At 37.1% G+C, this 15,794-nt stretch overlaps 2 protein-coding genes across 2 annotated transcripts; both read left to right on the top strand.

The window, feature by feature from the left end:
- Positions 1-1,103: 1,103 nt before the first annotated feature.
- LOC124643141 (ommochrome-binding protein-like) lies at positions 1,104-2,938 on the top strand. Its single transcript, XM_047182011.1, has 2 exons — positions 1,104-1,327; positions 1,895-2,938. Exons 1-2 carry the CDS (start codon positions 1,320-1,322, stop codon positions 2,787-2,789), a joined length of 903 nt encoding a protein of 300 aa, XP_047037967.1. The 5' UTR covers positions 1,104-1,319; the 3' UTR covers positions 2,790-2,938.
- Positions 2,939-6,164: 3,226 nt separating this feature from the next.
- On the top strand, positions 6,165-10,075 carry LOC124643142. Its single transcript, XM_047182012.1, has 5 exons — positions 6,165-7,338; positions 7,685-7,800; positions 8,432-8,591; positions 9,354-9,532; positions 9,947-10,075. The coding sequence occupies exons 2-5, from the start codon at positions 7,702-7,704 to the stop codon at positions 9,983-9,985; spliced, it is 477 nt and encodes a 158-aa protein (XP_047037968.1). The 5' UTR covers positions 6,165-7,338; positions 7,685-7,701; the 3' UTR covers positions 9,986-10,075.
- Positions 10,076-15,794: the final 5,719 nt, after the last annotated feature.

The raw sequence follows: 15,794 nt of genomic DNA, 5'->3' as shown, positions 1-15,794 counted from the left end.
ACCTATGTAAGTCCGAATTTCAATTCATCCACTTTCTGCTCTCTTCCAAAAATGGTTTGTGGTTTTCGCAATGTCTTTGCTTTTATATCTACTGCTCATTCATATGCTTTTCAAGCAATCCATGCATCGCTTACCCGGCTATCTTCTCTTCTTCCAGACATTCACTTTCATGCTTACCCTTAGCTCGTCTAAGCTGAAATGGTGCGCTCCGCTACATGCAATGCGTAAATGCAGTGGTCGGCGCGTCATTTCAGTAGGTACCTATAGATGAGCTGTAGGTACTCATATAGAACACATGAGGACATCCTCACTTTTGTAGTCCGATGGCATAGCAGTTAGATACGACCGAAGAGAGCTCAGGCGCAGAATCGACTGGATAATGTTCTTCGAGACATGGGTGTGTCGCCACCTATGGGCTCCAGACTACGGGCTGCCCTGGGGCCCGATTCTCCTAATTTTACTTAAGCAACATACGATTCATATTCGACTGCGATCCAATCCTAACTCGATTACGATTGAAACATATGGGGCATTCCGCTATTTTTTCTTTGAAATAAACGTTTTTATCCTTTTCTGTCATTCAATAATGAATCATTTTGTCTGCAAATGATTAACTATTGCAATATGATTGTAGAGCAAGCTACCGTATAGACCAAAATCACCAAATTAGCAGACCAATCGCAAACCAATCGAATGTCGTTGGAATACGATTGGTCTTATATTACGAATACGATGGTTAGAGCTGCTATTGCGATTCGATTTTGACATTATTAACTTAGGAGAATCGGGCCCCTGTGCAAGTCTTCTGAATCTCGTAAAACAATTTTAACATAACCTAGGAATCGAAGCGAAGCCCCGTGCACGAGATTTAACCATGCTGCCACTACAGCAATTTATTTTTCTATTTGAAACAATCGTTTTAGGATCTGATCATCCCTCATTTTTACAAATCCATACTACAACAAAAGCTGACCTCATCTTTTCCTTTTCATTCAAAATTAAAATTCACACTAGTCCGAAATTCGAACAAACTTGAAATTACAACTTTAGCATATACGCCTCTATTTACAAACTGTGACACTGTTTCTCAATTTGATAATGATAAGGCAACATATGTTTCAAATAACTCATATTTATCACTTCTGTGTAAAAGTTTGTGTAGTAAATACGTAAAACTGTGAGACTGTGACTTTTAACCGTGAATTTATATTTTAACCAAAGTTTTAAGCTGTTAAGTTTGGCTAAATTACTGTTATAGTGTGTGTTAATTGTAAAAACTCTACTGCAAAAAAGTTTGGCTGCTTTACGAGTATGGTCTTATGATAAAGTAAGTTCAAAGTTAATCGAAAGTTCTAGAAATTCTTAATGTGAACTGACGAGATAATATGTGACCATTGTTTTTATCGTTGTTTTTTTATGATGTTTTTATGTTGTTTATATTATTTTGTAATTATGTAAACATCTATATAGGTATATAAAAGAAAGTCGTGTTAGTTACACCACTTATAACTCAAGAACGGCTGAACCGATTTAGCTGAAAACTGGCAGGGAGGTAGTTTAGAGCCAGGAGAAGGACATATGATAGTTTTTATTACCAAAAAATAAAAATAAAAAATACAATTTAGGTATTCCGGACATACAGCGCCATCTATTGTTCAAACCAAAAATCTGCCGGATGCCACTATTCCACGCGAACGAAGTCGCGGGCAAAAGCTAGTTTTATAATATAAGTCAGTTAAAACTACAAAGTTTTGCCTTACTTAGAATAAAAAAAAAAATGCTTTTTACCTAAGTAATAGACTAGGACCTTACACTATTCAACTTCTAAAATCATCCCATTCACATGATTTAGCACGAAGGCCCACGCACTAAACCTTATTTATTTTCCTTTCAGAAAGAAAATGAAAAACCTCATAATCCTATTTAGTCTCTCGGCTTTAACGACTCTAATATCCGGCAAAAGCCATTGTCACGCTTGCTTCGACGGCATTTGTTATTCCAAAGCTCTAATATTTCAAAACTATCCAATATCCGGACAATTAGCTATTGACAGAGTTGACAACGTTATTTATTTTCACTATGAAGATACTCGGCCTTCGGACCACAGTGTCGCCTTCGATTTAGACGATGTGAGACTGCTTTTTATACCAGATATTCAATTTTCTTTTGCTAGAGCTGTTGATCAGGCGACTAGAGATGTTTATATCGGGGGAGCGAATGGTATTTACAAATACAATCCTACTACTAATGAGACTACTTTATATGGTCTTTCTGATAAGACTATCTGGCATATGCAGTACAAAGAAAAAGTGTACTACACTATTTTTATGACCAAAGGCTTGTATACTTTTGAAAAGAAACAATCGAAGACCATAGCGGCATTAAAAGATTACAATATCGATGACTTTATAGTCGACAAGAGAGATGATATTTATTTCATGAGCAATTTTACAGTCTACAAGTTGGGTAAAGGAGAGAAAAAGCCGTCAATTTTCTCTAATATTATATACTCTTTGACTACGGATATTAATGAAAATGCCTATTTTGTTCAGAGTGAAACTAGAGGGTTATATAAAATTGATTACCGAACGGGCAGATTGACCGAAATTGGGGCTTTCGGTAGCGGCTCGCCATTCAGAACAGTATTCGATAATTACAACAATGTGATATATTATGATGCAGTAAGTGATCAGCTCTTTTATTTAACTCCAAATTATGGAAAGTGTAAAGTGACAAATGATGGGAAAGGGAAGAAATTGAAGAAAAAAGTTTCGTCGTTGTTTGAGTGATGTGAAGTGTTCGGCTTTCGGCTAAAAGTGATGTTAAGGCCGGATATCTGTGACTCCTTAAAGGACGAAGGACTTATATGTTATCATAACCAAAGGTTTATTTATGTATCTTTCATTTAGCTTTATGTTATAAAGAAATCCGAAATACATTTTGGTGTTTCATTTGTCCAACTGTCTTGAAAAATTGGTAAGTGTTTTAGACCTTCAATCGAGCTACCAAAAGGCTCCTGGCAAAGGCTCCTTCTTACATACATATATTAAAAAGCAGAATAATTTGTCTCAATACACTCATCTCAAAAACTACAAGTCAGGTTTGAAAAATTGTTTCTGTATCTTTATCATTGAGGAAGTGCCTAAGGCTACTTTAACTGGGTAGGGTGCGTGGAGCAGTTCTCACAAGACACGGGTGAAACAGCTGGCGAAAGCTAGAACAGAATCAATTCCTGCCTCTTTACTCTCTGATTGAGGAAAACTCATCCTTAATTAAGAAACACAATCTTTCACTGGACTTTACGTGTCCATCAAAACAATACTGTTTATGAGACATCGTAAACATGTTGATTGACGAATCACAGTGAAATAGAGTGCATTAGTTTATCTTGCAACTGAATATCTTAATGTAGAAGAAAGTTTATAGGTTATCTTGAATTGCTTTGTATTCTGGGTGAATAGGTATAAGTATTACCTATATTTGTTTAGAACTCGGAGAACAAAATGACAAGCGGAGATGTCATAACGCAAAATCTCCTAAGAAAGTAGCGCGCCAAAATGCGGGTGATCGGGGGACGCGGAATGTTACTAGATCCTTTTTTGGAACCTGCCCATTTTTAGGGTTCCATACCCAAAGGGTAAAACAGGACCCTATTGTTTTCGCTCCTCTGTCCGTCCGTCCGTCCGTCTGTCACCAGGCTGTATCTCAAGAACCGTGATAGCTAGAGAGTTGAAATTTTCACAGATGATGTATTTCTGTTGCCGCTATAACAACAGATACCGAAAACTGGAATCAAATAAATATTTTGGGGAACTCCCATACAAGAAACGTGATTTTTTGCTCATTTTTGCTCTGGTACGGAACCCTTCGTGCGCGAGTCCGACTCGCACTTGGCCGTTTTTTTTTAAACAAAATCACCAATCCTTCAAGACCAAACATGTGGTAATGAAACCTATAGGTAATTATTAGGACAATCAGCTAAATTATGTTTTCCCAAATATTACGGGACAACTGAATCTGTTATTTATTACTCGTTAATAAAGTAAATAAATATAATTCGTTATCAGAGTCTGCACAAGGCTGGGTCATGATCAAGTCTTAATTATGAGAAATATCCAGATTATTCGTTTACAGTTTACAGTAAAAATAAATATTTTGTCTTTCTGGGGTCACATCATATAAAGTTGAGGAGTTTTCATCAGAAAAAGAATAAAAAAATATTTCAGACTTAGATAGTCAATTTTACAGACAAGCCGTTGGTCCTAGGTAAAAAGCCTTATTTACACGAAATAAATAAAAAAACTAACCGTTTACAAGAAAGTCCTAAATCATTTGCACACCCTTTGCAGCCGGTAGCCTAGCGGCGCCGCCAATAGAGGCACTGCATATAATTTTCGTTACCTTTTTACAATAAATAAACAAATAATAAAAGCAAGTTTTCTAGTAGGATCTACCTATTGTTATGCTGAAACAAAAACGTAAACGTAATTATTGTCCTAGGTATCTGAGCAAAGAATAAGAGATTTTAGAAATTAATAGCTTGAATGCCTATTATTTGGTGATGCTTATGAACAACAATAACAATTAGCATGTAAACAATGCGAGTAGATGATCAACACGATATTAGGCTGCCGGTATACGATGCGACTTTTTCTGGTGAGAAATCATTTATTTATTTTTGTTCACCTATATATATTTATACATGTAATATCTTAATAATAGTGTAACAATCTCTTATAGGTAAACTCAGCATGCTCATCAAATTATCCCTCTCGTTGAGGGTGCAGCATAAGGGAGTGTCAGACTCACTGACTACAACCCACCATGATCCTTCTGGAGCTCTTTGTGTACCAGGGCTGCGGTACCCCATGTGACTGCTTTTTTGATAAAAAGTGTTTAGGAAGTTTCTTGCCGGTTCTTCTCCATGATACCTGCTACTTGGAATGAAAAAAAAAATGAGTTTGCGTTTGTGATTTAGACACAGTAAGTTTTTTTTATAGGAAAATAGTTAGGAAAATATGTACACACAAGTGAGACTTAAAAAATACGCAATATTTCACAAAGTCTATAAACATATAATTTGAAAAAAAAAAAAACAGCAGTTTCTACATGATTTTGGAAATCTACCGCTAACTCAACAGTTTGACGTAAATCAAGTAGACTTAGACATTTCTTTGTAACCTGTCATTCTACATTGTTTTGTGGGCAAACTACGTCTTTCTGTCTACCAAGACTCAGACGCTGAAAAAGTTTCGAGACAAATCGTCGAAAAACCGATCTCGGTGAAGAATTTACTGTCTCGACGACTTTCAAAGGCATTGTTGGAGTTTAAAACTGCTTTTGTCCTTTTAAACTTGGATAGACTTCACTATTATTTTGCTTAGAGGCATTGAATGAAGTAAGTAGTTATTTAATCTTCATAATCATCACTAAATAGGTAAACATACAAAGACATTAAATATAGACTTCTTGCAAACATAGAATGTATGAAAACCTCCTCCTGTTTTGGAAGTCGGATAAACAAAGTCCTCCACCGCCTCTGAGCTTTTGTTTCCGATAAACTTAAAAACTACTGCGCAGATTTTCGTGCGGTTTTTACCAGGATATAAAATTGATGCATAAGGATCGTTATGTTTAGGTTTTCATACAAATAAGTACATTCAATAATCTGGTTTGTCGCTTGGAACCGCAGGTAACAGCTAATACATAATAATTTACAGTTTAGCAATTAATTTTTCGTTATTCGGAATTTAGATTTGATTTCTCGGTTCAGCTTAGTATTTAATAGAAATGCCATAAACTCCAATATTGCAAATAACGACTGGAATATTGACAATTAATTTGTGAACATATCGTTTGTGAAATACCGTTCATTTTCAATTACAATTCGACTAGTAATCAAGAATCCTTGCTGACAGTAGCTTTTGGCGTTTATTCTATAATTACATTATCTATCTATGAAATAAAACCGTCTTCAATAATATATCTACCTAAAACCTGTCCTAAGTATTATCTACAAATAGTATCTGCCAGGCCTTTTTCTAATACTGTTGGGGTCGGCTTCTAGTCTATCCGGATACAGCTGAGTACCAGTGTTGTACAAGGGACGACTGCCTGTCTGAATTCCTCAACCCAGTTACCCGGACCACCTAGGTAAGACTGGTTGTCAGACTTCCCGTCTTTTTACTACCCGTAACGACTGCCAAAGATGTTCAAATGACAGCCGGGACCTACAGTTTCTCGTGCTCTCCGAATCTGTCAAAACCGCATCAAAATCAGTTGAACGTAAGAGAATTGCGAACAAATAAACACACATACAGGTTACAGGAACCTCCTTTTATGAAGTCAGTTAAAAACGTTGTCTTATTATAATAGGAACTTGATAAAACAAGCCTGCAAACTAAGTAAAGAATTGATAAAATCGTGACCTGGCAACAAAATTCGTTCATTTCCCAACAGGAAGAAATATAAATTGTTTAACTTTTTTAGGCGGCGTGTAAACCAAATTTCCTTTTCTTAAAATCTGGAGAATGAACTTGATAACAAAGGAATCCTCTTGAGATAACATTGAAGGTTTTTATTTCTTTGTAACTAATCCGCCTGGTGATGAATTTGGGTACAACTCATTTGTCAAATGTCAGTTGCGTAAATTAATACAATTTATTAGGCATTATTTTTTTTGTATTTTATTGTTTTTTTTTCTTAAATTTGTAGAGGCTTATAAGGGATTTGTTTCTTGTTTATTATACAATTTGTCCCAATTTTAAAGATATTTAATTAATGGTGTGGTTGGTCTATTTGGTTTTCTTCTTGTGGGCTATATAGTTTTAAGTAATTTACATCAGTTTTTTTTTCATCCGATGTAGGTAGGTAGTCATGGTTTGACAAAATTATTATTTTTGGGGATAAGACGAGGCCGAATTTTCTCTGTTTTTTTTTCGCAAAAATTGCATAATAATATTGAGATTTTGTGGAGATCTAAGGGGGAGGCCTATGTTCAGCAGTGGACGTCCTATGGCTGAGATGATGATGATGATGATGATTGAGATTTTTCGTGGATCTTTGGAGCCAAAACAGCAACAAAGCACACCAGATTATTAATACCAGTATAATATTATGCAATATAATTAGGCTAGGAATGGTAAAACTCCCTTAAACATGTCGTTAGTTAAACTTGCGACAATCGTAGAAAAAGTCGCACATATACAAACCAGCCTGAATTGCATTGTTTATTTTCAATAATCGCAGCCCGGTTTGTTTTATGTTGTGAATCGCATGCGCAGTTGTCATTCGATGTACTAGCGAGTCAAGCATTCACAAACAGACGTAGTTCTAATGGTAAGTCATAGTTTTTTAAAATTCCTAGATAAAATATTTAGGCATTTGTCCCAATATCAAAGGGCATGGGATAAATAGATTTTTTTGGTGTAAAATTGTTCATTAATGTAGTAGTAAGCAGTGGCAGTTGACGTAGTAAAGTGCGTAAACTATTATAGTCAGTTCCTAAAATATAAATTATTTCTAGTGTTTAAACATTAAAAATTACAATAATTAATTGCAAATATTAATTAAAAATAATTAAGTTTTTTTTTCACTTTGTAAAGGATTGTCTTTCGTTACTTTAAAAATTCTTTGAACAAGACTTTTTTACTGAAGAATAAATACTTTTTTTTCCTTTCTCTAGCTCCATCGACAAAAATAATGTATTTTGGCCCACAGTTGGCCATGCTTGTGGTCGCGACGGCACTCTCAAGACTCAGCTACGTCCAATCCACAGCCGACAATGATGATGACCAGGACGTAAGTTTGTTTATATATTATACTTACTTTTTGCACATATGTTATTTATACCATGTATAACGACTTAGGCCCGGTTGTTCGGTCGTTCATGTTTAATCCTAACTTTGAGACGTAACTGAGCTTCGAACAACCGGGCCTTAGGCGTTCTCTATAAGTCAACCTACGTTCAAACTGACTGTCCGCCGCCGAATATCAGCGTCTATGCCTATTACGCATAACGTATCGTCGGTTAGATGTAAATGAAAAAGTGAATATGTATGTAGGGCTGCCATCTCGAATTTCGCCAAACCCGGACAAACACTTAAGAAAATCCGGACATTTGGCGTTAATCGCATATTTTCTCCGGAAGAAGCCGATCAATTTTTAATCCATTTACTATTATTACCTACTTAAATTCATTGAGGTGCTTCCTTACATGAAAAGTGTCCGGGTTTTCCCGAGACAGTTCTTGAAACCCCGCACGGACGGCCCCCGGACGGGCTCCAAACTAGGACAAATCCGGGGAAACTCGGAGGGATAGCAGGCCTAAGTTTGGGAAAACAAAAACGGCGTAACGATCTCTCACATTGGGCGGCTGACAGTCAGCTTGGTTTGAACGCAGAGTACCCGCAACCGCATCTTTTCTTCACAGTTCCAGGCACCAAGCCACTTGGCAAAGTCTGATGCTGAGGAGGAACCGGCAGATGTCTTAGAGCAGCTGCGTAACCACGAACGAGACCTCGAGAGAGACTCAAGAAAGAGAAACGAAATCGAGATAAGAGCAGAGAAATATGACGACAAAAATTCCGCAGGTTCGTATTAAAGTTCAAAGTCAAATCATTTGATTTCATTTAGGCCTTTACAAGCACTTATGAATGTCAAAAATATAAATAAGTTTGATTCTAGTTGCCCATTCCAAGACTAGTTTCCTATGGAGAAGAGGGCAAGAAACTCCATGGGTACTGTTGTTTAAATAATTGATGGACGGCATACAATTTCCTTCTCCCAAAAAAGCTTGGAGCTGTCTTCGGATGGCAACCGCTCCGACTTAAGTTGAAAAGAGCGTCTATTAAGTTTCTTTCCGTATTCATATTTTTCTCTATAACACCTACTCCTTAACGTTTCGTAAAAACCTGTGATAGGTCTATAAGAAATAAAAACCTCTTTTTTTAACGACGTCAAAAATCATCAAATGAATCCGTGGGAGGGCCGCTGTGGGTTAGCAGCGGTGAGGGAGTGTCAGACTCTTACTGACTAAAAACCGTCGTGTGCCGTCGTAGGCCTTTTATGTACCAAGGCCGCGGTAACTTTTTCTAACAATCCCGCAGCCCCGGCAGGCCTTGGCCCTGCTGGGCCCCGCTGGGGTTGCTGACATCTCTAAATAAAAACCTCTGACATTGACTTTGTTCATACTCATCTCTAAAGCCTTTACCCAACTATGTTGTAGTCAGCTTCTGGTCTAACCCGGTGCAGCAGATTACCAGTGTTTTACAAGGAGCAACTGCCTATCTGACCTCCTCATCCCTCAATACTTTTATTAAAATACAGTTAACCAACTTCAACTAACTCCTCAGAAGTAGAATCAACACGAGCAACAGTGGCTGCCGCAGCGGTCCAACTGCCCACAGAAGAAACCAAGAAGAGGCTGGCCATCCCGAACGAAGATGTTGATATAGTGGACCGGGAAGATCATGTCACACAATATCTGGCAGATCTACTGGTGAACACGGATAGTGAAATTACTTTTCTTCAGGTAGGCAAACACATGCATATCCAGCGCGGTCGAATGTGGGCAAATTCCCTGTGCTTGGGGGAGGCCTTTGTCTAGCAGTGAGAGGACGTTAATGACGGTCTTGCGCCTAATCTCTCTGATTACCGTCTCATCAGGGTATGAGAGTGAAGGAATAGTGAGTGCACCTGTATCTCTACAAGTGCTCGTGCACTATAATATGTCCTGCGCAGCTGGCTGATCTCCTCATATGAGAACAGCCTCAGTGGCCGAAATCGGCCTTGGATGCATTGGATGCTATCAAACCGGTGCGTCCTCTTATGAAGTTTTAGTCTGAGGTAATCATTGAAGACCAACCTCTAGAAAAAGTGTGATTAGATCATTTTTTTTACATTTGTAACAACATAATGTTAATAACATTATGTTGTTTATTTACAGGCTAGTGAAGTTGAAGATGAACGAGAACTTCCAGAGTAAGTAGCCTAACAGACTTAAAAAAGTCTCACTTTCTTTCTTAATATTATCAATGTATGTAACCCAAATGTAATAAAGTAACTTTTGTATGTATGTCTGTGATTTCTGTCTTTCCCCCACCTGCATGAAAAATAATAATTCACGAAGAGAGTGAACCAGTATTTGCATAGATAACTAGAAAAGACCTGCCGTCACTAACTGTAGATAAGTAGATAGTGTAAAGTAACTATAGCCTTGAAAGGCCTTTAAAGGACTTATGAAAGTTAAAAATATTGAATTCGGTTGAGTAGTGTGTTCCTACAAAAAAGACAGGGCTAGAAAGAGAAACTCCATCAGAGAGAGAAATCACTAATCATGTATAGGAAATTATTTGAAAGAGGCTACTTCTGACCTTTAAATAAATAAATAGTGCGATACATTCACACAGGTTAAGCCCTATGGTGAGCTATTTAGCCGCTTGAGTTATGGGTGCCTACACAAGGGATGAATTACATAAACATACCTATAGATACATATTAAAACAACCAGACCACAGCCAACAAGCATGCTCATCCCAAAAATGTTGCCATCATCATATGGGTACATAGCACCCCATATTTCCGATAAGGGGTAAAATGGTAGCCGTGGTGTAAACCTGCCTGGTTAAACATAATTTATTGAACGTCAATCTGTTTCAAGGTTTACCTGTTACACATAGGAGATAGGCGTTATAATAAATTCAAATCTACTGCCATTTAGGTAAGACTTGGCATTGGAGCATCATTTGACATCATCGCCAAGATTGCAAACAAGTCATGTCTTATTGGTACAGAGAAAAAAATATTTTATCCTGTTCTTGAGATAGTTTCCTACTAATATTATACACGCTGAAGTAGATTTTGCTGTATGTTACTGTATTATCGCTTCACTCCTGAAGATAAGTCCTGAAGATAGGTCATAAACAGTCTCATGGTCCACGAGGGGAGCGGGACGTAGATAGCGAGGGTGATTAAAAGTGAGGCTGCGGGATTGCTCGTTACTGCGACCCTGGTACATAAAGGGCTTAAGAAGGAACATGGTGGGTTTTAGTCAGTAAGGGTCTGACACTCCCTCATGCTGCACCCACAGCGGGTAGGGTCATCTGATGATTTCCCACCAAAAAAATTTTGGGTCGGCGACAATTGACAAGACTGTAGGGTGCAACTGAAATCTCTCCTGTATGGACCATGGGAGTGTCCTTAATTAGCTAACCAGGCTGTAGCTCATAGCACTATTAGCACTTACGCACAAATTCGGTCATGGGTATTGTGAAATATTTGTTCCAGGGTAAAAGAAGATACGTTCTTTACCTTTCTAACAGGTCAGCAGAAAGCATTTGAAGCGGAGGGTGTCTGGTCACTGCCCCCTGAGGAATCGAAGAATGAGGAAGTACGTCACAACGCCGTCGCTGATGCTGAATATAAAGAATAACGCTGGTTTATTGTTGTTTTATTTTCTGACTAACCGATGTCCCGCGTCCCGTGGAAACTGCTGCCCGTATCGGGATAAAATATATTATTCTATGTTACTTGGAAAAAGTGTGGAGTGTGAGTGTCAAACAGATGTTTCCTCTTTATAATATTAGTATAAAAAAATATTATATACTTAGGTCCAAGTTCATCAACAGCTAAACGTCAGGTTTTTAAAAGGAATGTTAACACTTTGAAAATTGAGCGTGAAATGAATATGTACATGAAAATCCTTAGTGAAGTATTTAAGGTAGTTATAGGGTCTGAAAAACTCATTGTTAAGCCATATATAAGCTATAATGTTTGAATGATTTCGAAGTAGCTTTATAGTGCAAATTGAACAAAGTGATGAGTAAGTCCCGGCTGTCATTTGATCATCTTTGGCAGTCGTTACGGGTAGTCAAAAGGGTGTAACTGGATTGAGGAGATCAGATAGGCAGTCGGTGCAAAAAGTACGGGTACTCAGCTACATCCAATTGAACTGGACATCGATCCCCACGAGGGAAAAGGCTAGCCAAATGAGGAAAGAAAACTCAAAAAATCACAAGTGTTCATGACAATGTTCTTATATTGACAACATTTAGCCACAAGCCCAGGGTCGCGCTAAGAATGCGGGTCTCGTTCAGGTCAATATCGAATCGTGGTTGGACCGGCAATGAGTAAAACAATACACGCAAAATACATTGATTACATAAATGTACGAGAATGGGGAATTTGATTTACTAATTGTTGCTATGGGATTTTGTAAATACGCTGTAGGTAGGTATAGTTCTCGCCAAACTTATTGTCACGGACTATTGCGCTGGTCGCTGCGCAGAAACCATTTCTAGGTGTTAGCGGGTTGGGGGACTGGACGCCATAGATTCCCAGACCCCCTCAGGCGAAGTCAGAGTGCCGCTGGGCCTTTTTAGCGGGTTTACTGGGAACATCTTTACCGGGGTGTCCCACATACCCCACTCCCGTCCCCCGACGGGAAGGGGATGCGCAATAGCATTTTAAGCCCAGCGACAACAAAAAAAAAAAAGGTGTTAGCGGGTGATGCAGTTGTGATAGGCCACTTGTGAAAACTATGTGCAAAGTTTTGAAATAACAAATTTTAATATGAGTTTAGTGGTCCCTTTCGCCCTGAGTTGAAATTAGTCTACTATCTTGGTTATAGGAATTTTTATAATAGGAAACTTTGAAGAGTGAAAGAAAGAAATACATTTTCTGGACAACAAAAAACTATGGTATTTTTATTTAAAGTTTCATTCCTAATGATTAACAAATTCTAATTAGTAACGCAGCTTTCATTGATTGATTGAAATTAGAATATCTACCAGTCTTGTAATACCCAAAAAAAATGGCAAACGTGAACTTCAGTCAAAAATATTCACAGAAAATAATCAATACTCGTCAAATTCACAATAACAATACAAGCTGAAAAGGAACATTGAAAAATGCCTTCTTAAACCGTACTTCAGAATTCATGACACACCTCCGTTTTTAAAATTGCATATATCTGAGTCAGACCTTTATATAATGGTGGTGATATATGCTAGGACCAATAGACAATGTTTGTGACCAATATTGGTTTAACGGCCTAATGCAATCTACGCGAACTAAAAAGAAAAGTATTTTTAGCGAAGCGTAGCTGTTTTCCGAAGGAACGAATTAATATCAGTCGAAAAAAAGGCTGTTTCTGTGTCCAAGACATCAATTAATCTCTGCACTAAATTTCACTTAAATTAGGTCAGGCGTTTGCTGTATACCATAACGAACAAAAATAGAAAAAAAAACTATTTTGCATTTAATACAAAGGAAAGCATTTGAGCAATTTTAATATTTAGATTTTCCTAAAAGCAAGCCTTCAAAATCATTGGAAGGCCAAATGAAGGCATAGATATTAGTAGATTCTGTAGGAACGTATGCTGATCAGGCTTACTTTGAATGGGTGCCAACTGAATGAGGAAATGTCTCCAAATTATGACACGAACGTGATTCTTTTGTCGAATTCAAATAAAGTACATGGAAAATTGAAGGTGAGGACAATGAAATTGCAGTCTTTGTACAATAACTTTACTACTACGAAGTTGGTTACTGTAAAACTATATGCATCAAATTGTTGACTTCAGAACGGCAGAGTTCGATGGGATGGCAATCCGACGAGACCGAAGATAGATCAGTCGCAAGATTGGTGGGAATATTCTCTCCGAGGCACGAGTGTATTAGTCACCAACTTCCAGAGTCCAATGTGTTTTGTGAAAGGACATTGTTCCGGCTCCATACATGTTCTGCCTAAGAACCGTTCGAATGGAAAGTGACTTCTATAAACTCTTAAAATTATATGGGATCCTATGAAATAAGTTTTCACGAACGGACACTTCAGGAAACTAAAATAATTACGAAAAAAGTTAATATTTTGAGGTTATAAATAAAAAATAACCAAGCTTGCGTGAAATATCAGAGTAGTATTATCAAACTACACTATACAAAAAATCAACAATACTATGTACAGCTCTATATGTTCTCTTCTAGATCTAGGAAAAGACTACTCTACTAGATACTAGGAAAAGAGATAGTAAATAGTCAAGTTTAAGATAATTCTTTGACAATGATCATTTTATAAAGTTGCATTTTCTGTCTGTCCCTTTGAATGCTTTAGATCTTTAAAACTACGCAATGGATTTGGGTGCGATTTTTTTTAATAGATAGAGTAGGTCAAGAGGAAGGTTTACACCAAGGTTTTACATTGCCACCGTGCGAAGACGGGGCGTGTGACTAGTTTTCATAAATGCTTAGAATTTTTATGAAAAACAACTACCTAAACGCTTTTGCTTTCAACGTTACGTTTCTTAATATATAGTGAATCCACTTTGGATTTGTGATAAAACGCATAAGTTTCCAAAATGGAAGAGTTCCATTCACCACAATTCATAAAATATCGATATTATTACGATGGAGAATTATTTATTTAAATGATTGTTACTACTTTTATATTAGACAGTTACCTAGCTATCTACATGCCATAAGGCGGGAATCGAACCCGCGGTCTATTACCAAGAAGGCACAGACCATACTAAAAATGTCATTACCACACAAAATAATTTAACAGTTAAAGTAAGGTTTACCAATAATAACAATGAAAGAGGTTTTCGAGGATGTGCAATAAAAACAATATTTATATTCAATTAAAGGTTTTTAATCATCAATATTTCTCAATAATATATCTAAGAACTGAGCTTTGGTATCTCGCCCAGCTTAAATACCAGATAATAGTCATTATGTGGGCACAACAGCCCACTGTTCTACGCCCAACGATACAATTGCAACAGTATGCCTGATGGTAGGAGCTTCTTACAAAGTACACAATTGCGTCCAACAGTGCATTGCATCTTATTATGCTCGACTGCTTCAGACCAACACGTCGTACATATAAGGTCATGAGCTTCAACCTGTAATAATAAATACAAAAAATCATTAGTAAATATCAAGTAACTTGCAATTGTGGCAATTGATTTGAAAACCGAGATATTGTGTGCTTATGAAAACATAAGTAGGTAGTAACATTCTTATCAAAATTAGAAAAACACTTTCGTAGACCACTTACCATACGGGGAACAGTCCATTGTTGTATGCAACGAAGTATATCTTCGTTTTCTAATACCAAAGAACCTCCAGCAGATCCACAATTTATACAATATACTATATTCTGCATCCATTGTTGTAATTATAATATAACTAAATTCGATCACAGACAGAGAAATATCCGAAAATGCTAGTAAAATCCAGTTCTTTACACAAAGCCGAGTCTACCAAGTACGCAATCTAATCGGAGTCCGTAATCAAGCCAAAGTTGTTAGAATAAAACCATGAAACGCATAGAAAATCACAAAAGAAACGATAGTCGCAAAGCAATCAAACCAATCAAACTGACTTCTAGCAAACTGACTGAAGTACACCAGTGTTGCCAATTACGAAAACTATAATCCTACTCGAATGCCAAGCTAGAAATTCGCGATTCGCTCAAAACCATCTTAAAACATTATACAGAATACTAGCTTTTTTCTAGCTAGTCAGTTTAGGTATTTAAATGAATAAAGTGTTACCAACTAATTTTAATAACCGACTTCGGAAAGTAGGTTCTCAATTCGATCCGTATTTACCGAAATCCCGAAAACTTCCGAAACTGGCAGCACTGGCTGACGGAAACATTTTATAAGGCATCAATAATTGTGACCCTACTTTTTATTTGGAATTTATTTATTTGAAGTGTCCGTGGAATACTAAAATATGTTTCAAACAATATAAAAATAAATAAAAATTATAGTATAATTTATATTCAC

Source organism: Helicoverpa zea, chromosome 26 (genome assembly GCF_022581195.2).
Source record: "Helicoverpa zea isolate HzStark_Cry1AcR chromosome 26, ilHelZeax1.1, whole genome shotgun sequence".
Lineage (NCBI taxonomy): Eukaryota > Metazoa > Arthropoda > Insecta > Lepidoptera > Noctuidae > Helicoverpa > Helicoverpa zea.
The sequence above is the reverse complement of the archived record's forward strand: the minus strand, read 5'-3'. Positions and strand labels throughout refer to the sequence as shown.

What these genes read in the sequence shown, in the direction of transcription:
- LOC124643142 (XM_047182012.1), top strand. Translation starts at nt 7,702, where the DNA reads ATGTATTTTGGCCCACAGTTGGCCATGCTTGTGGTCGCGACGGCACTC. An exon ending in TGACGACAAAAATTCCGCAG is followed by an intron (nt 8,592 to 9,353) that starts GTTCGTATTAAA and finishes CTAACTCCTCAG; the next exon opens with AAGTAGAATCAACACGAGCA. An exon ending in GTGAAATTACTTTTCTTCAG is followed by an intron (nt 9,533 to 9,946) that starts GTAGGCAAACAC and finishes GTTTATTTACAG; the next exon opens with GCTAGTGAAGTTGAAGATGA.